This window comes from Medicago sativa, chromosome 4, assembly GCF_051527215.1.
Source record: "Medicago sativa cultivar Bolivia chromosome 4, Bolivia_mono, whole genome shotgun sequence".
NCBI classification, from domain to species: domain Eukaryota; kingdom Viridiplantae; phylum Streptophyta; class Magnoliopsida; order Fabales; family Fabaceae; genus Medicago; species Medicago sativa.
In genome coordinates this window covers 68194028-68214232 of record NC_140752.1, presented here as the reverse complement: position 1 = coordinate 68214232, position 20205 = coordinate 68194028, and the positions used below count along the sequence as shown (strand labels likewise).

Genomic DNA, 20205 nt, shown 5'->3' with positions numbered 1-20205 from the left:
GATTCTAAAAAAATAAAGGGTTAATTATGTTTCTAGTCCCTATAAAATAGCGACCTTGTAAGTTTAGTCCCTACTTAATTTTAATAGCATTTTTAGTCCCTAATTTTGTTTTTCTGCACTGAGTATTAGTCCCTACTCAATTCAAATTTGTTTAATTTATGCTTAAACTCTTAAATTTTTGCAGACATGTTTAGAACATTACTAAAAGTTCGTCCGCAAAAAATTATCGCAAAATTTGATTTCTACATCCATATTTTATTACTTTTTATCTTTAACTTTTGTCGTTTTAAAAAATTCATATTTAATTCATTTCATGTCAGAAAATTCTAAATTTTAGTAAACGAACCTTTCATAGTGTTCTAATCTTGTCTAAAAAAAATCGTTCAAAAATTTAAGAGTTTAAGGATAATTAATCAAACTTTGTTTTAGCAGGGACTAAAATTATAAGTAAATTTTTTTTATAGGGACTAAAAATGCTATTAAAATTAAGTAGGGACTAAACTTACAAGGTCGCTATTTTATAGGATTAGAAACACAGTTAACCCAAAAAATAAACTTAAACTATTTGGTAATATAAAATCCCGTGGTCCATTTATTTAAGAGAAAGTCAAAGTCAACCACATGTTCTGGATTTTGCTTCTTCTCCCACACTTTTTTTTTTTTTTTCATTTCCCGCTTTTCACAGTATTCATTCGGAGCCACTTTTTTCACTTTCAGTTTCAATCTCAACTAGTACTTCTTTTCTTTCATTATTACTTGTCTTTTTCTTTTTCTTTTTTTTCCTTTCCTTAAGTTCTCATTCGAAATCGTTGGAGGAGCTTCTGCGCAACATTCTTAGGTCAGATCCGCCACCTTATTATTCTTCACATTTCATTGTTTATTTCTTTTAATTCTTCATTTTTGGTGCTCATTTTCATGGTTTGATTCGTATTATGCTACTGTTACTTTGAATGAGACAAAAGATTTGTGTGTTTGGCGCCACTTTTGGATGTGCTAAAATTGATTCTAGATTTCGACATGTTTCGATGCTTTTTAGTTGAATTGATTTTTTATGTTATGACTTATGATTTTGAGTGACTTGATTCTGACTAAAACTGAGTTGAAAGTAAAGTGATTTGTGTTTGGATATATTCATGTAAAACTAGGTTGAATTATAAATTTATATATGAAAATCAATTTTAGAAAGAAAAAAAAGCACTACATATCAGAACTTCAAGTAGAATCAATGTTGGAGGCAAAATCAATTCTACTCGATATCAATAACATGTAGAATCAAATATTCGCTCCTCTAGAAGTGGAATCAAACATACACTTAGTGTTCAACTCACTTTGATGTATGTGTATCGAAACATAAACTACTTCACATTCAACTCACTTTTAACTAAAATCAATTTTTTTACTGCAAAACCAAACAAACCTTTAAATTGTAGTTTCAAGTTAGAATCAATTCTAGAGGTAAAATCAGTTATACATCTCTAGAATAAATTGTCTCAAAATGTAGAACCAAGCATAGACTAATCAGATGAATTATATTTCCGCATATGAGATACACCAAATAAATGCTGTGCATGTTTTGCTAATGGCATAATGCATGCGTTTCATCTCAGTGTTTTGATTTAATACTATTTTGCTAGGTTCAGATTCCACTGCTATGGCTAATGATTCTTCTGTAATCGTCAATGGAAATGGCAATGACAACTCAGAGCCGAATCCGCAAAGGACTTACCAAGCAGTAGTAATTGCAACCCGAGATATGGGTATTGCTAAGGATGGAAAATTACCCTGGACATTGCCTACTGATCAAAAGTTTTTTGAGGATATCACAACGGTGACATCTGATCCTGGGAAGAAGAATGCCGTTGTCATGGGTAGAAAATCATGGGAGGCTATCCCTCCTGAGAACAGACCTCTCAGGGGCCGTCTTAATATTATTCTAACTCGCTCGGGTAGTTTTGAAATTGCAACTGCAGATAATGTTCTTATATGTGGAAGTGTATCTTCTGCTATGGAACTGTTGGCTTCTTCTCCTTACTGTCAGTCAATTGAGAAAGTATTTCTTACAGGAGGTGCTGAGATATTTAGGTATATTTTGTTTGATTGTTTAATTTTCATAATCATGTTAAGTTTTTTCTTCGTTGTAACTGATGATTTTTATATACAGAGAGGCTCTTCATGCACCTGGATGCGAAGCCATTCATATTACCGAAATTGAAGCAAGCATTGAGTGCGACACTTTTATGCCTCGAATTGATTTCTCTGTATTTCATCCATGGTATACGTCTTTCCCTTTGGTGGAAAATGGCATCCGCTATTCTTTTAACACTTATGTGCGTGTAAGGTCTTCAACAGAAGAATCTCAGAGTCTTATTACCGATCCAGTTCTTTATGATAATTCAAATGCTCTAAAATTTGAGGTCAAGAATTTTTCTTTTCTTCCTAAGATTATTTTTGAGAGGCATGAAGAGTACAAATATCTTAGATTAGTTGAAGAAATCATCTCTGAAGGCACAGTTAAGGACGATAGGACGGGGACTGGTACCTTGTCCAAATTTGGTTCCAAGGTAACATTTTGATTGGTTTGTTGTGGAGTTTCTGTGATTTATATGCTGACCTCCTACTCTATAATTCCACAGATGAGATTTAATCTGCGTAGAAGCTTTCCACTGTTAACAACCAAGGTATGTGTAAATTTTGGTTTGAAATTTGTATAATCTACTGTGGAAAGTAATTTGCTTAATGTGTGCTCCTTTTCTTTTTCTATTGTTTTGATGTAATTATCATTTGTGTTTGCTACGTTGAATCTTTATTAGAGAAGACTAAAGAGGAATATCTGTTTACATTTTGATAAAAAAGTTGACATGGTTTCTTCATTTGATTTGTAGAGAGTATTTTGGCGAGGCGTTGTTGAAGAGCTTCTTTGGTTTATCAGTGGCTCAACAAGTGCCAAGGTAATGATATAATTTTCCAATCTTTCTACGCACGTGGGCACACAAGTGATGTTTTTAGTTAGGTTACAATTCACACACTAGCTGGCATGAGCCAAATGTTGGGGAACTTGAGGTTGTTGTACTTGATATTATTTGAACAGTTGAGCTTAGGTTTTAATATAGGTAAACTTGTGGCTTGAGTTATCAATATAGTTTGGTAAGCAGTTGTTTGTTGCTTTCTTCGGCAATACTCAATACCATAAAAACCTATGCATATGCTTCTTGACCAAAGTTCAATACTGCATTGCATGAGGTGTTTCTTCTAGGTTTAAAAAGAATGTCATATTGATTCATTAGATATGACTAATGACTGCAACAAATTTTATTTTCAAAATATATTATATTGACAGGTGCTGCAGGAAAAAGGCATTCATATATGGGATGGCAATGCATCCAGGGAATACCTTGATAGGCAAGCATGATTATTGACTAGTTTATTTATTGCAATTTTTTTCATTCAGTTATTAACTGGATTTGCAATTTATTTTACAGCATTGATTTGAAAGAAAGGGAAGAGGGTGACTTAGGACCTGTTTATGGGTTTCAGTGGAGGCATTTTGGTGCAAGGTAGGTGGATTGCACCTTTGTCTGTGTTCATCATTACACTGTATTTTGTGGGATTGGTTGTCTTTTTGCTTACTGTCTCGCATTCTGTAGGTATACTAACATGCATGATGACTACTCCGGCCAAGGATTTGATCAGCTGTTAGATGTTATTAACAAGATAAAACACAATCCTGATGATCGACGTATCATCCTCTCAGCATGGAATCCATCCGATCTTAAATTAATGGCACTTCCCCCCTGCCACATGTTTGCGCAGGTCTGCAACTATATTTGGCTTTATCTTTAAAACTCTATGCGTGTGTGTAAGTGTATATCTATTTTAAAGTTTTCTCTACATCCTCTTTTTGTTATGCAGTTCTATGTGGCAAATGGAGAGTTATCATGTCAAATGTATCAACGATCTGCAGACATGGGCCTTGGTGTGCCCTTTAATATTGCATCTTATGCGCTCTTGACATACATGATTGCTCATGTTTGTGGTACGCAAATTATGCCAGCTTTTGATAGACAATATGTACTTGGATATACATGACACCTTTAATACTAACATATCTGGGTTTTATAGAGTTATAGGACTGAAAATTTGCAATTATTTGTTTTCAAGTGAAATTATAGTTTGTGAGTTTTGAGCAGAAGATTAAAAACTGGTTAATTGGTTCAATATGTAAAAAAAAAATTAAATAGGTAATGATAATTTGACTGTTAAGTTAATTGAAGTGATGGGTGGACTTCATTGTAATAATTAAAAACATAATAACTAAATGAAATTAAGCTTTCTTTCCCCTACAACTGGCATGTGGTGTTATAAGCTTTTAGAGAAAATATTTTCTTCCGAAATTACCCGGTCAATTTGTGTTTGTTTTGTATTCATTTATTTTAGAAACTACAACGTTGTTGGACAAACATGAGTTTTTCACTTTCAGTTGGTGTCCAATTACAATGTCAAAACAAATAAAATTATAGCTATTTTAATGGAGTTGGTTTTAAAAATCCCACCTTAGAGGAACATATCTTTTATATTTGAGGAAAATTGGCATCAAACAGTGAACTAACCAACCAGTATAATGTCCTTTTTCTTGTCAGACCTTGTTCCAGGTGATTTCATCCATGTTATTGGGGATGCACATGTTTACCGCAATCATGTGAAGCCTTTGCAGGAACAGCTCCAAAACCTACCAAAACCTTTTCCGGTATGTGTGAATGTTTTAGGATATCATTTGCTTTGATGTAGACGCCTTCAACAAAAAAAAAATTAAGCAGTCCCGTTAATTGTCTTTTCCTTGTTGACTGCCTAAATTCAGATATTGAAGATAAATCCAAAGAAGAAAGACATTGATTCTTTTGTGGCTGCTGATTTCAAGCTCATAGGCTATGATCCTCATCAGAAGATAGAAATGAAAATGGCTGTTTAGGAATCTCTGAGATTCTCGGTCCCTTCTTCAGGCTGTTACACTTTCTTAAACAAGGCAAGTAATTTGTGTCTTTTATTTTCCATGATTATTATTGTAAAGAGATTTATATAATGTGGTTGAGACTTGTCACCACTCACCAGGCTGTTGGAAAATCACAAAATAGTTACTTGACATTTATTTTGAATTAGTTGAAATGGTTGGTAATGCAAGATATAACTATTCAAAATTTGAGTAGTTGCCTCTACCTAAGATTTGTAAACCAAATTCATTAGAGATATCCTGTTTCTTGAGTTTCATAAGCACGCGCATAAACAAATTCATTAGAGATTGAAGCTATAGGTCAATTCTTTAATAATTTAACATTTTAAGACATTCTACCTAGATTATATTTATCTGAATCTTCTTTTTCATTGTACTACATACACAGTTTATTACGATACAAAAATATATTTACTGTTCATTACATGGATATTTGATTATTTGTTTATATTTTACTCTAATAATAGAAATTACATTGTTTTTAATTTCCACATATTACCCGCTCAATGCGCGGGTTAGCATCTAGTTAGCAAGTTTTTCTATGATAAAGATGACTAATCTTCTTCTACCCCTCAAATCCTCTTTGTTGCTTTGCAATAAAAGCCTCTACAGTACGACGAAACTCCTCGTTGCTCATCTCATCCTCCGGATACGAAATTCTCACCATTTTCTCCTCACCAGCAGCAGGAGCAGCTTCAATCTTTTTCCTTCCGCTGTTCTCACTCTCACATCTTCGCAGCACACGACGCCGTTTCTTCAAAATCTCAGTTTCACACCTTCTATAACAATAACCCTTCTTCAACCCTGTTTTAGTTTTCATTTTCTCTTCTGCATCATCAATTCTCTTGTTCTCTATGCTAGCACCTTCTTTTGTGCTATCATATTTTATTATTCTCTCTTTTTCTTCGTGCTTTATACTTTTGCCTGCCAACTTTTCATAAATATCATCATGTTCCTGTTCTTTTGGAATGTTTTTTCTATTACCTTGAGCAAACAACGTGATGATTATAAGGTTTCCGATAACGAAGACAAAACAGTGGCTATTGATAAAGACTGAAATATCCTTTAAATACTCGCTCGAGTTTCTTACCACAATTGGTAACCTCATAGAAAGCCTTGAAATCAGGACCAAAACAACACACACTTCAACGAGCCGTAACAAAGTTGTTGCCCTTTGAAGCTTATGATGTTTTAGGATTGCGTTGGCTTTCTCTGCTTGGAGGTTAAAGCTGAACGACTCCATTCCCCAAAGTCAAGGTGTGTGTATAATACAAGGGTTTCTCTGCACAAGTTTTCTGAAGTATTGTTGGTTATGAATCTTGGTTAAACCCTCACAATTTTATCTTTAGTTAAAAAGACGTTTCAATGTGTTAAGATGAGTGTTTATAAACTACCATAAGTCTCGATTAAAAAGCAATGGAAGACTTTTTGGTGTCCCGTGACAAACTGTGATTCTCACTTGAAGTGAAAATGGAAGGTTATCTGGAGGGGCAAGAGAAACTATGTATTTGAAAGTAGAGAATAGAGAAGATGAAAATGCAGTGAACGCTGAACCTGTTGGTGAAATTTGTTGGAGCATAGAAAGAAGAGAGTATAGGAAAGTGAGTTTTGGAATTGGATGTGAGCATAGGAAAAGAAGGGTAATTTGTTGTTTGAACTAAAAACTCTGCTTTGGAACAGAGAAGAAAATAGAATGACTTTGTAGGTAGGAGGTAGGAGGTAATGGTATTCCTCTTGGCCTTTATTTATAATCTCGAATAAGAATTTTTTTTTATCAAGAAATAATTAAATTTGGAATATTGTCTATTATCGGACTCAGTAAATTGTCACTTCTGGGCAGTGAGAACCAGGTCCTCATACAACTTGCTCCAAGTCTAAGCCAATAAATTGTGTTTCAAATTATCCAGTAATGTATCGTTGGAAAAAAAAAAAAAATCCTATTGTCGTTAATGGAGATAGATGCTTTTGTATCAAATCCATATTCTAGAGAACAAACCAACTCATATGTGTAACTTCAATGTCGCAAGTATGAGCACTTGAAACAAATGTGTTTGAAAAGACTCTGCAGAATCAGAACGTGTGATCTATTTAAGACTATAAAAACTCAACCAAACATATTCACAAAAGAATTATCTAGAGAAAAATAAAAACTATTGCTTCATATAGTAGCAGGTATCTTTCTTTAGACTTTGAATTAATTCTCATATAAATTCTTTGATTTGTTTGATGGTCATTATACCCAATGAATACGCGCAAAAAACACTCATAGTGAGTAGGGTACCTGCAATACTGAACGAGTAGGCATAATATTTTCTTTTTTTGTCGAGTAGTCTATTGATTGGAACTCATATTTTAAACATGAATAAGTGGGGTGTAAGGGGTTTGAACCCCGCATAAATTATACATTGTCCCTACCAACTAAGTTAAGTTCACGGGACAATCCAATCTTATTTTCTAATAGATATAGTTTATCTTTTTGCTAAAAAAAAAAGATGTAGATCATTTTATACAAAATGACAACATAAAACTCTTTTAGACTGACATTTAATAATATTTTTATTTGTCTATACGTTTAGCTCAATTGTCAAAAATGTCGAAATTGTTAGACTCTACGTTGTGACCAAGATTCGAAATTGTTACCTACATAATTTGAGTCAATGACCATTTTCAACTAACAGCTTAAAACTTTTTTTTTGGTGTAAACATTATATATATATATGTGTGTGTGTGTGTGTGTGATAACAACTAACAAATTCTATTCCTTTGTGCGAAAAACTAACAAATTTTATTCTAAAAAAAACTAACAAATTTTAAAAAAAAAAATAAAAAAAAATACTGCACATAAAATTTTGTGACTTCTATTATTTTTATTCGCATAAGCATATATGCAAGATAGAATATAATAATGAGTTTTTTAGTTTTTTTTTGTGAACGATATCGATAAACCAGTCATGCACGTAAACGGATATATTCTCAATAATTTCCACAGTTTAATTAAAACAATTTCAACAATTTAGAATTGATTCTCAAAACCTCTATCTCGTCACAAACTCCACCAAACTTGATCATGAATGTGCTTTACAATTGAACTAGCTTTGTAGATTAGTCTAGCTATGTGATTTACCAATTTGCATAATTTACATAGCAATTAATTGAACTTTTAAAACAAACTGAGTGAAATGAAATTGAGTGGAATGAAATGGAACCTATGTATACATACATTATATATTGTTTGGATTTTTTGACTAACGGAACACCATTTACATTCCATTGTTTGGCTAGTAGACGAAATAAAATGCATTATAATTTTTATTCAATTTTTATGCTTATATTATAAAAACATCATCTACAAATAAATTATTTGGTTGCTTCAAAAGTTTATACCTTCAAGATTCTCATTATTCATTAACCTTGAATTGGTACTGAGTTGAATAAGCAGAATCTACATTTAACTCCATTCCATCCCACTTTGTTACACTATATTCCATAAAACCAAACTAAGACTTTTAAGTTTGTCTATTTTGCATAACCAAATTCTATAAAATATACCAATGGATGATTTTTTGTTTTGTTTTGAGGGGATACCGATCGATGATAAATTGAAAATGTGCCACATTTGCAAATTCCTATACTTGATAAAAATAAAATAAAGTCTTCCTTTCTGTCCCGAATACTATAGACCCACCAACAATGGAACAGGATCCAACTTTTTCCTTCAGATGGAATACATAGTTCAAAGAAAATAAGAAATATCTATAACTATATAAGAACATTAGTTATTTTACATTATTTGGAATGAATTAATCGTCATACCAAAAAAGAAATCAGTTTCAACGCACGTAACTAGAATGGACAAGAACCAATGCTTTACACAAAAATTCATATAATATAATTTAAAACCGATGGGACATTGCTTAATCTTTCGATAGATTAGTTATTCCCCATATTCTTCTTATAAAGTTGTAGATATTTATGGAGTTTGAATTTGATCTAGATATGGTTCGAGATTCTTTATTACATCAGACCTAGAACACGACAAAGAGCACTCACTGCATTTGTTTGAACTTGAAGTGTCTGCTTCATGCATAACTTAGCTTGTCTCATCAATATAAGGGAATAACTCTTACTCAACAATGGCTGATCAACAAAAAAGTGAAGTGTGGATTTGTGTTCAATTGACATGATCTTTACCAAATTCAATCTTATCGCAATAAGAAGTTTTATGGAAAGACAATTATTTTTACAGTTTCTGAACAAAAAAATTTAGATTTGTCATTTATTTATTTTTCTTTAAGTTGGTGATTTAGTTCGAGCTAGATGAAGAAGGCTTGTGGAATTTTCAGACTTCTAATTTCTAAGATGTCTTATCCTTAAAAAAAAAAAAATTATAAGATGTCTTAGAAATGGTTTCCTATTTTTTATCATTATCGAACTTGAAAGATTACCTAATAGTTCTCAAATGTGTGTGTGTGTTTTTTTTTTTTTTTACGCTTTAAACGATTACCTAAGAAAGAAACTCTATCTTTAACTATAAGTTCCTTAACTCCTTTAAACGATTACCTAAGCAAGATGAGTCTTATGAACATTATTTTTTCAACATTTTTTCTAATATTGACGCGTTTATTGGATAAAATCAATATGAATTTTACACTTTAATTTTTTCAACATTTTTTCTAATATAGACGCTTTTATTGGATAAAATCAATATGAATTTTACACTTTAAAAATGAGTCTCACATAATATGGTGGGAGCCATATGAATTTCACCAAATATAAAAGATAGAAAGTGTTGAAAAGAGAATATTCCTATCTCTCCTAAAAAAGTAAAGCAAAAAGATAAATTGTGAAAATTAACATTTTGATAGATTGAGTGTATCAAACAAATATACAAGTGTGGTCATTATAGGCAACATTAGTCGTACTACCCAAAGTATCACGAATTATCGAATTTAGCCTTGCTTGGCTATTTTTGTAGGTATTATGTGATTCCTCCCGTTGTTGGGAATACATGACGCCCTTAATTTCTCATCCTTCATGAAATTTTCTCCTTCCTCTATCCACACAAGCAACCCTTTCTTGGAAGGTGCCTCCGTGTAAATAGTTGTTTCATTAAATGGTGTTATAAACATGAACACGAGTAAAATGTCATGTTTTCAAGTTCCACTTAACTTTGACTAATTCTAACACACCTATGATCTTTGTGGACTCGAGAAAGATTAAGCTGTCTCACATTCGACTAACCTTCATTTGGTTGAGGGAACTTCAAATGACCTTAAATTCGGCTGTTTGTCTTTATCAACTAACAAGTTCTTTATTTTTAGATGTAAACAAGTGTCCTTACGTTGCATTATTTGATAGCTTGAGTTGGGAGGTGATGCGACGTAAACAAAAATTACCACACATGAACAATGCCATCAATGTACAATGAAACAAAAAATAGTCATTATAAACTTTGCCTCGACGTGCAAACGAGTGAAACTAGTTAACCCCTGCTGAATCAATTACACCAAACGGTAATCTTGACTATCTTATGTGCTTGAGCGATTAGTTAGCCTAATCATTATGTGAACTCCTATAAATATCTTCATTCAAATCTTGATTTCCTTTGCTTTGTTTTTAATTTCTCACTCATATTTGCCAGCACTCTTGTTTTTATCTTCTAATCTTATTCTTTTTGCCCCCCCCCCCCCCCAAAGAAACCCTAATATTTAAAGATGCCTTCTTTTTTATTCTCAAAACCATTCCTATAGTTATGACGATGTTGAAGGTTCTGACTCAGAATCTTCTGCATCATCTTCTCACGCTTATGCAGGAGTTTCTACACATACCCAGTATGTGTCTCTTTTCCCAAAACCATTTTATCGTGCATCTTTCGACTTCTATTGTAAGTGATGGATCAATGATCCTTGGGTCTTTCTTACATCATGCCGAGTACTACCATCTTCCTATTTCTGACGATTGGTTTTCTTTTGAAGATAGGTCAAGCGATTTCAGGACTTTTCTTCACCCAAAGGTTGGTCATTTGGTTTGGCTAGCTCAAATGGATATTGATAAAGGTCATGATTGGAAGAAATGGAGAATTTTCAATGGTCATGGTCTCTAGGGTTGACATGAAATTTAACATGGAACATTTCTTTGATATGTTCGGCTACTGGTTTGAAAGTGTAAATTCTTTTATTTTTCCTTGGGGTATAATGACCCCCGCCATTCATGATGTGATTTCCATTCCTGGCTTGCCCATGAATAAGGGGCGGATTCAGACATTTAGTATACGTGGGGCTAAAATTTTGAAGAAACAATAATGCAAATTATATTTAAAACAAGAAGAGTTTTTTCTAATTTGCACATGTTAAAAAAATTAAAATGGTAGGTTTGTCTTATAACTTGTGTATTTTATATTAAATATATAATTTTTTTAATAAACAATTGGTGTTTTTCAATGAAAAGTTACTTCTTTTGTGCATACGGTGCATCCATATCAGACACATAAATATCATGCTTATTGCAAATTTTAATAACTTTAGATATAAGTTCTTCTCATTCCTCATTTCTTATAATTATTTTTTGATATCATTAACAAGTGACAAAGCATTCAAAAGATCATATTTTTAACATGTGTATTATTTATTAAAAGAAAATGAAAATTTCATGTGGAGCTTTAGCTCCACATTGCTCTCAAATGCATCCGCCCCTATGATGCCCCTATCCCAAAGTAAAGATTTTCTTTTACGATTGGTACCTGGATCTACTCAAAGGTTTTAGCCACCGATGGTTGAACTAAAAACTTTATAGGTGATAATTTTTTCCTTGGGGTATGATGACCTCCTTTGTGTGCTTTGATGAAACGAGTTTTGTAATAACCAACATTTTTTATTTTATAATATCTTGACAATTGTTTTTCTGCTTCATATTATATGTTCTTACTGAAGGAGGTTTGTGATAAATTTATGGACAAATTAAAGGAGACTAGTTGGATATACTTCGACCTATGAGTGTTTTTCCAGAACCCTGAGCGAACAACGTGATGATTATAACGTCTCAAATTAAATTATCAAGTCTAACATCAGAATTACTCATGTAGTAATTTATTTCGTCCTCTTTATTTTTTAGAGAAAATTGCACTCACCTCCCCTGAGGTTTTCTTAAAAGACACTCGCACCCCTTTAGTTTGGAAAAAACATTAACCTCCCTTAGGTTAACACCGTTAACTAACATTTTCTACCTTCACTGCTCATCTCCAACATCACAAAAGTTATACCCTAATTTGCTTTTTCTCCCAAAAACAAGAAATATGAAACGCTGTCACCGTCACCGACCTTTCATCACTTTTCCATCAAAACACAACTAGCCTCACACCATTACTCTATTAACTTGCAAACTGATGTGCAAACGTGTTCCTTTTTGTTTGATTGAGCAAAACCAAAACTCATTTTATGCATTATTATAGAAACATCCATGTCTTGCTGTATGTATGCATGGTTTAAATAATACCAAATTCATCCCAATTATCAACAGTATGTATCCTAATTCAAGCTCCTTTTATACATTGTAGAAACAACTGCCATGTCTTCATAATATCTTTTTATTTCCCCACAATTACCAATCAAAAGTCCCATTGATTCAAAAAACAGCTTCAGTTTCATTTCTTGATGATACTGGATGAAAAAAAAAAAAAAAGCAAATAGATTTCACTCAGACAAATCAACAAACATCTTATGCTCCAAATTCATATGCATCGAGTTAAATTCCATAGAATGTTAAAAAACTTGAATGATAAAATGCAGAAAATAAAAATGATTAAGAGAGTTGAAGAGATGAAGAAATAATGAAAATTGGAGAAAACATATGCACGACGGCGTCTATTGAACAAGTGTGTAGGAGAATCGCAGAAATCCATGAATTAAGATCAAGAACGGTGAATGAAGATGAATGGAAATTTTTTTGGTGTTAGTTTCTAAGGGGGAAAGTGCCTCAATCATGAAATAAGTAAGGGAGTTTAATGTTTTTTCTAAACTAGAGGGGGTATAAGTGTCTTTTAATAAAACCTCAGGGGAGGTGAGTGCAATTTGCTCTATTTTTTAACAATCAGTATTACCGTTAGTAATAAGATTATTTATAACTTGAATCATTAAACAATAATTAACTTGACCAAGATACATGTAATCACATTAGTAGAATTTTCTAAATCAAATGAGTAATATTCTTCTACCCCTCAAATCCTCTTTGTTGCTTTGCAATAAAAGCCTCTACAATGCGACGAAACTCATCGTTGCTCATTTCATCCTCTGGATACGAAATCCTCACCATTTCCTCCTCAACGGTAGGAGTAGCTACTTCAATGATTTTCCTTTCGTTCTCACTCTGACACCTTCCCAACACGACGTCGTTTCTTCAAAATCTCAGTCTCACACCTTCTATAACTCTTCTTCACCTCTCTTTTCATTTTCTTTTACTCTAAGCTACCACCTTCTTCCATTATCCTATCATCTTTTATTATTCTCTCTTTTTCTTCGTGATTTACACTTTTATGAACTAACTTTTCATAAATATCATCGTGTTCAGGTTCTTTTGGAACATTTTTTCCAGAACCCTGAACAAACAACGTGATGATTATAACATTTCCGATAACAAAAACAAAATAATGGCTATTGACAATGACCGAAACATCCCTTAAATACTCACTTGAGTTTCTTACTACAACAGGTAGCTTCAAAGAAAGCCTTGAAATCAAGACCAAAACAACACATACTTCAACGAGTCGTATTAAGGTTGTAACCCTTTGAAGCTTGTGGTGTTTTAGGATTGCATTGGCTTTCTCGGCTTGGAGGTTAAAACGGAATGACTCCATTCCTCAAAGTCAAGAAGTGTGTATGATATAAGAGTTTCATTCTTTTTGTTTCGATCTAAGTCCGTTACACTGCTTTTCTGAATTATTGTCGATTTTGGATCATGCGTAAATCCACACAATTTTTTCTTTAGTCAAACTATATTAAGTATCAATTCCTAAGTAATGTAAAACTTTTTTGTTTATCAGATCAGATTGTGATTCTCACTCGAAGTGAAATGGAAGATTATATAGAGGTGCAAGAGAAACTATGTATTTGAATGTAGAGAAAAGAGAAGGTGAAGATGTAGTGAACGCTGAAGTTATTTGTAAAATTTGGACCATTGAAAGAGAGTAAAGGAAGTGAGTTTTTGAATTGGATGTGAGCATAGAAAAATAAAGGCAAGAGTTTGAGTGAATATTGTATTGTATGAAATATGAACTTTGCTTTGAAACAAAGTTAATTTGTTAATCTTCGTAGGTAGGAAGTAATGGTATTCCTCTCGGTCTTTATTTATAGTCTAAGAATCTGATTTTTTTTTTTTCAAGAGAAAAAATCAAAATAAATATATCTGGAATATTTTCCATTATCAGACGACTCAGTAAATTGTCACCATTGAGAAGAACCAGGTCCTCATACAACTTGCTCTAAGTCTAAGCCATTAAATTGTGTTTCAAATTATGGAGTAATGTATCGTTAGAAAAATTTAAAAGTAGAAAGAATAAATCTTATTGTCGTTAATGGAGATAGATGCTTGTTTCAATATCCAGATTCTACGAACAAAAACAACTCATAAATGTAACATCAATGTCACAAGTATGAGCACTTGAAACAAGTGTGTTTCAAAAGACTCTGCAGGTATAAAAACTCAACCAAACATATACAAAAGAATTATCTAGAGAAAAATAAAAAATATTGCTTCATATAGTAGGTATCTTTCTTTCTTTAGACTTTGAATTAGTCCCCATATAAAGTCTTTGATTTCGAGGCTTCAACATTTTAATTTTTTTTCTCTAGCAAGTAGCAATTAGCATACTCTTCAAAATTTGCACTTGAAGATTTCTCAACATTCATCTTCTAACTTTGATATTCTACTAGATTTTCAATGTTTTTTCAAACTATCCTAACTGTGATGTAGCTCACAAAGATTCGGCTATGTCCTTGTATTTAATTGGATACTCTTTTTTTTTTTTGAAGGATTTAATTGGATACTCTTAATTAACTTGTCTTACCTTAAATTTAGCTCTTGTCCGTTTTTGATAAATAATTTATAAGGTCTTTACCCTATAGCACTTGTTAAATTTAAAAAAAAAAAAAAACAATTCTTAAAATTTCATGTAAAAAAATTGCTTTTTAATCTTTCAACAGGCAATTTTCAAGAGATATCCAGTTTTGATATATCACATAATTTCTATTATTTTTATCTTGAAAAACAGAATGAAAGATAGAATATAATTATAATAATGAGTTATTTCGAGATTTTTTGTGAACGATGTCGATGAACTATTCATGCACGTAACCGGATATATTCTCAATAATTTTCGCAGTTTAATTAAACAAAGTTCATCCGTTTAGAATTTATTCCAAAACTTCGACGGAATTAATTAATTATACCTTTAAATTAATTATACCTTTAAATTTGTTTATTTTGCATAAAAAATATGCTCACGACTTACTGTGTTTTTTTGTTTTTTTTAAGAAACCAAAATGAAATATAACACAACAAGAGTGGCTCAAATCGCATAAGATGTGCCGAAAAGAACCACTCAAAAAATACAGCGTTAAGAATATATTACCATAAGGCACAACGAAACTCACGACTTACTGTGTTGTGTGAGCGCACACGGAAATCCTACGATATATAGTAATACCAATTGATAATAGTGTGCCACATTTGTAAATTCCTCCTTTATACAAAAAATTATAAATCCTCCTTTCTGTCCCGAATACAATAGACCCACCAATAATGGAACAGATCTAGGCATGGCAACAAAACCCATACCCGCGGTTACCCGCCCGAACCAAACCCAATTTGACGGGTTTTCCCCGTTTTGACTGGGTTTGGGTATGGGTATGGGTTTTACCCGATTTCAAAATACGGGTATGGGACGGGTAACGGGTATATAGGTACCCACCCCGAACCCATACCCAAACCCGTCCCAAATGTAAAAAATTACTCTATGATGATATGTCATGTTATTTTGTTTGATAATTGTCATTTTAATAAAAACTACCATTGATATTTAAAGGATCAACTAAATCAATTCGTCTAACAAATGTTAAAGTGAGCGTATTGTTGGATAATGTATTACAACGTTGCTTTTGGGGATGAAAAAAACTTCTATTTTTTATTAAAAAAAATTATTCAATGCGGGGACGGGGATGAGGCGGGGATACCCGAACCCGTCGGGAACGGGGATGGGATTCAATTTCTCATCCCCGTTGAGTATGGGTAGGGTAACGGGTAAGTATATTCAAATTGGGTATGGGGACGGGGAAGGTAAAACCCGTCCCCACCCCGCCCCATTGCCATGCCTAAACAGATCCCCTTCAAAAAAAATATAATGGAACAGATCCAACTTTTGCCTTCTTATTGAATACATAGTTCAAAGAAAATAAATAATATACAGTTAAAACTCTATAAATTAATAATGTCAGGACCGGAGAAATTTATTAATTTAGAGAGTTATTAATTTATTGATAAATTAATAATTATTAATTTAAAGAGTTTTTAAGTAATTATACTGTACATACCAAACAAAAAGGCAAATTAGTTTATGCCTCTTAGAATTACGTTGCAGCGAACCTTGGGACTCAACGTAAATTAGTAACTACTGTGTTCATATGCATTGGAAATCAATAATGACTTTTGAAGTACATTAAATGTAAACAAGAGGAACAAATGTGTTCAATGTATTCTTAATATATTTTTTTCAGTTTCTATGAATTATTAATTTATGATTTTCTTGGGACCGAAAATTATAAAGGGATCTCCCGAAAAATTATTATCTTATTATTTTATCGAGTTTTTCAATTTTTTACATTGGTCCAAGACGGGACCGGACAAATTTATTATTTTAGAGAGTTTATTAATTTACCGAATATTAAATTAAAGAGTTTCTACTGTACTTGGGTATATATGGACAATTTTTTTTTTACAAAGGGTATATATGGACATTTATTTTACATTATTTATGATAATAATCCAATTAAAAGAAATTAGTTCAACATACGTAATTAGAATGGACAAGGACCAGTGATATCCTTATTTATTAATTTTGTTAAGTCTGCAGCAACTTAACCTAATTTTTTTCCTCCACTAATCTTATTAATTTTGTTAAGTCTGCAGCAACTTAACCTAATTTTTTTCCTCCACTAATCCCTTACAAGATTTTTGACCCGTGTTCCGCTCGGGTTTATTGTAAAGGGATTGGCATGCGAATAATAAAATGCAATATATAATAGGTAACGGTGAAAAAATAACAAGTGATAATCCATAGTAGACAAAATAAAACACTTCATAAAATGTATGAAATCTAAAAATATTATAAAAGAAAAATCGGTAATCCTATCAATAATTCGGGTATATATAACCAAGTTTACATAGAAATTAGGGTAGCCGGAAAAAAAGTATAAAATATAAGGCATCAAACGTGATCATTGATATGCTCATAGTTTCTAGAACAAACGTGCAACATCAAATAAGTGTAGAAAATATTTTCTTCAAAAAAAAAAAGGCAAGTGGATAGGAATGAAATTGGTGCGATGCATTTTTTTAGATGAAATTTGTTAGGTTAAATAATTGCAAACCTAATAAAGCAAATGAGCGGGAAAAAATTAGGTTAAATTGCTGCAGACGTAACAAAATTAATAAATAAGGATAAGTGTAGAAAATATGTTCTTCAAAAAAAAAGGCTAGAGGATAGGAATGAAATTGGTGCGATGCATTTTTTTTAGATGAAATTTGTTAGGTTAAATAATTGCAAACCTAATAAAGCAAATGAGCGGGAAAAAATTGTTGGAACAAAATGTGTTTAACAATGAACCTTAAAGGGTTTTGATGATAACAAGGTATTAAAAATTGTAAATTGGACTAGCTAATATTTGTTCAAGTGTACAGGACCATAATTATAAAGTTACATCATCATTGGTTCTGAATGAGCAAATAAAGAGCTATGGAAACAACAAAAATTTGAAGCTTGGACGCTCCTGAAGGCATCTTGCTACTGAAGAGAAAAAGCGCTCCTGAAGAAATAGCGCTCCTGAAGTAAGCTGCTCCTGAAGAATAGTGCTTCTGAAGACAAGAGGTCCAGAAGCCACATCATCAGAAGCTGCGTCATCAGAAGCTGCAGAAGTCATATCATCAGAAGCTGCATCATCAGAAGCTGCCTCATCAGAAGCCATTTCACCAGAAGCTGAATATCAACTGGATTTGCAAAGAATCAAGAATTGAAGAATCATCAATGCAAAAGCTGTCTATTGGATTCGAAAACACAAACAAAGGATTAGTGGAGTTTGCAACGGTCATTTCAAAGGTGTTTGAAGGCGTGTGTTTGCAATTTGGACGAAAGCGTTGACATTGTACTTTGTACGAATTGTACAACCACGTTCTCCACTACTCTGTTTTGTGTCCGCACTACAGGACAAGAAAACAGCTCCAGAATACAGCTTCGCCTGCATAGATGTTCCTTTGGATAAGGAATGGATTTCAAATTTGTTCTTCATAGGACAACAGCCAAATCAGGCAAAAGATTATTGGTGAAAGATCAAGCTTCAACAACGACTCTTTGGTGTGCTGGCAATTTCACAACGTCTCTCTCACACCTCTATATAAAGGAGTGAAGACCTAGAGAATTGGTAATGCAAGAACGCTGAACGAAAGACTCACAAGATTTTCGCAAGTACCAAACCTCTGCTGAAATTGTTCTGCATTCACTTAGAATTTCTGTGTCTCAAAGTCATATCTTAGAAATTCTTAAGTCCATTGAGTCTGTATCTGATTTGTATTGTGAGCACCTCTGATTGTATATCAAGTGTTCAACCTTAAACAATTTTCTGTGTAATTTTGTTTAGTTAGGAAGTCTCTTGCAGTTGTGCTTGAGCAGGAAGTCTCTTGATTGTGTTCTTGAGCAAAGGAAGTCTCTTGCTTGTGTGCTTGAGCATTGGAAGTCTCTTGCTTGTGTGCTTGAGCATTTGTAATCAGATATTACTCATAGTGAAATCTCCTTGGAAGTGCAAGGGGGACTGGACTACTTCCGGATTGTGGAAGGAACCAGTATAATTGCTTTGTGTCGTTCTTCTTCTCTCTCTCTCTGTTTTACTCCGCTGCATTTAGATTCTGATTATCACTTCAGAAGCTGTCTCACTTAGCTTCTGATCAGTGTGTTCAGTTTTTAGGAGAAACGAAGAATTTTTCAAAAACACAATTCAACCCCCCTTCTTGTGTTTTTCTCACCTTCAATTGGTATCTAGAGCCTTGGTCTGTTGTGTATCACTTAACCGTGCAACAGTCAAAGATCTGAGAAAAACATGACTACTCCTCCTCCTGATGGTGATACTAGCTATAAAAATGTCTCACATGATTATAGTGATAGTAAGAAAACCAGTGTTGGAAAAGTTCCAAAGTTCAATGGAGATGCTGAAGAGTTCTCTTGGTGGAAGACCAATTTTTACAGTTACATCATGAGCCTAGATGAAGAATTGTGGGATATTCTGGAAGACGGCGTTGGTGGTTTAGTCCTTGATGAAGAAGGAGCTGCTGTGGATAGAAAGAAACATACTCCAGAACTGAGGAAACTTTACAAGAAGCATCATATTATCAGAGGAGCTCTTGTCACTGCCATACCCAAAGCAGAATACATGAAGATGAGTGACAAATCCACTGCTAAAGCTATGTTTGCTTCTCTCTGTTCAAATTATGAAGGGAGCAAGAAGGTCAAAGAAGCAAAGGCTCTCCTGCTTGTACATCAGTATGAGTTATTCAAAATGAAGGATGATGAAACTATTGAGGAGATGTACTCAAGGTTTCAAACCTTAGTTTCTGGTCTACAGATTCTAAAGAAGAGCTATGTTGCTTCTGATCATGTAAGCAAGATTCTCAGAAGCTTACCTGCCAGATGGAGACCGAAGGTGACTGCCATTGAGGAAGCTAAAGATTTAAACACTTTAAGTGTCGAAGATCTTGTTAGTTCTCTCAAAGTTCATGAGTTAAGTCTTAATGAACATGAGTCTACTAAGAAGAGTAAATCAATAGCTCTTCCATCCAAAGGCAAGTCATCAAAAGCTCTCAAAGTGGTTGAATCTGAAGAGGAAGAACAGTCAAGTTCAAATTCTGAACCAGATGCTGCAGAAATGGCCATGCTCTCAAACAGACTT

General features: G+C 33.1%; 2 protein-coding genes and 1 pseudogene across 4 annotated transcripts; 1 reads left to right on the top strand and 2 right to left on the bottom strand.

Moving 5' to 3' along the window:
- Positions 1 to 667: 667 nt before the first annotated feature.
- Positions 668 to 5265, top strand: LOC146931097 (bifunctional dihydrofolate reductase-thymidylate synthase-like). 2 transcript variants are annotated; one of them, XM_085702578.1, is made up of 11 exons: positions 668 to 838; positions 1641 to 2082; positions 2162 to 2561; positions 2634 to 2678; positions 2883 to 2948; positions 3338 to 3399; positions 3480 to 3554; positions 3645 to 3810; positions 3910 to 4033; positions 4638 to 4744; positions 4856 to 5265. In XM_085702578.1, the coding sequence occupies exons 2-11, from the start codon at positions 1652 to 1654 to the stop codon at positions 4964 to 4966; spliced, it is 1587 nt and encodes a 528-aa protein (XP_085558704.1). In that variant the 5' UTR covers positions 668 to 838; positions 1641 to 1651; the 3' UTR covers positions 4967 to 5265. The 2 variants fall into 2 exon arrangements, with proteins under 2 accessions (XP_085558704.1, XP_085558705.1); XM_085702579.1 differs by having other exon boundaries at positions 1635 to 2082.
- Positions 5266 to 5369: 104 nt separating this feature from the next.
- On the bottom strand, positions 5370 to 6431 carry LOC146931096 (uncharacterized). The gene has a single exon (XM_085702580.1). It carries the CDS (start codon positions 6246 to 6248, stop codon positions 5571 to 5573), a length of 678 nt encoding a protein of 225 aa, XP_085558706.1. The 5' UTR covers positions 6249 to 6431; the 3' UTR covers positions 5370 to 5570.
- Positions 6432 to 13117: 6686 nt separating this feature from the next.
- On the bottom strand, positions 13118 to 15146 carry LOC146931095 (uncharacterized; annotated as a pseudogene). The gene has a single exon (XR_015006595.1). The product of XR_015006595.1 is annotated as an uncharacterized LOC146931095 (transcript).
- Positions 15147 to 20205: the final 5059 nt, after the last annotated feature.

Coding starts and splice junctions, on each gene's coding strand:
- LOC146931097 (XM_085702578.1), top strand. CDS start 1,652: ATGGCTAATGATTCTTCTGTAATCGTCAATGGAAATGGCAATGACAAC. Junction 2,083..2,161: donor GGAGGTGCTGAGATATTTAG/GTATATTTTGTT, acceptor TTTTATATACAG/AGAGGCTCTTCATGCACCTG. Junction 4,745..4,855: donor ACCTACCAAAACCTTTTCCG/GTATGTGTGAAT, acceptor GCCTAAATTCAG/ATATTGAAGATAAATCCAAA.
- LOC146931096 (XM_085702580.1), bottom strand. CDS start 6,248: ATGGAGTCGTTCAGCTTTAACCTCCAAGCAGAGAAAGCCAACGCAATC.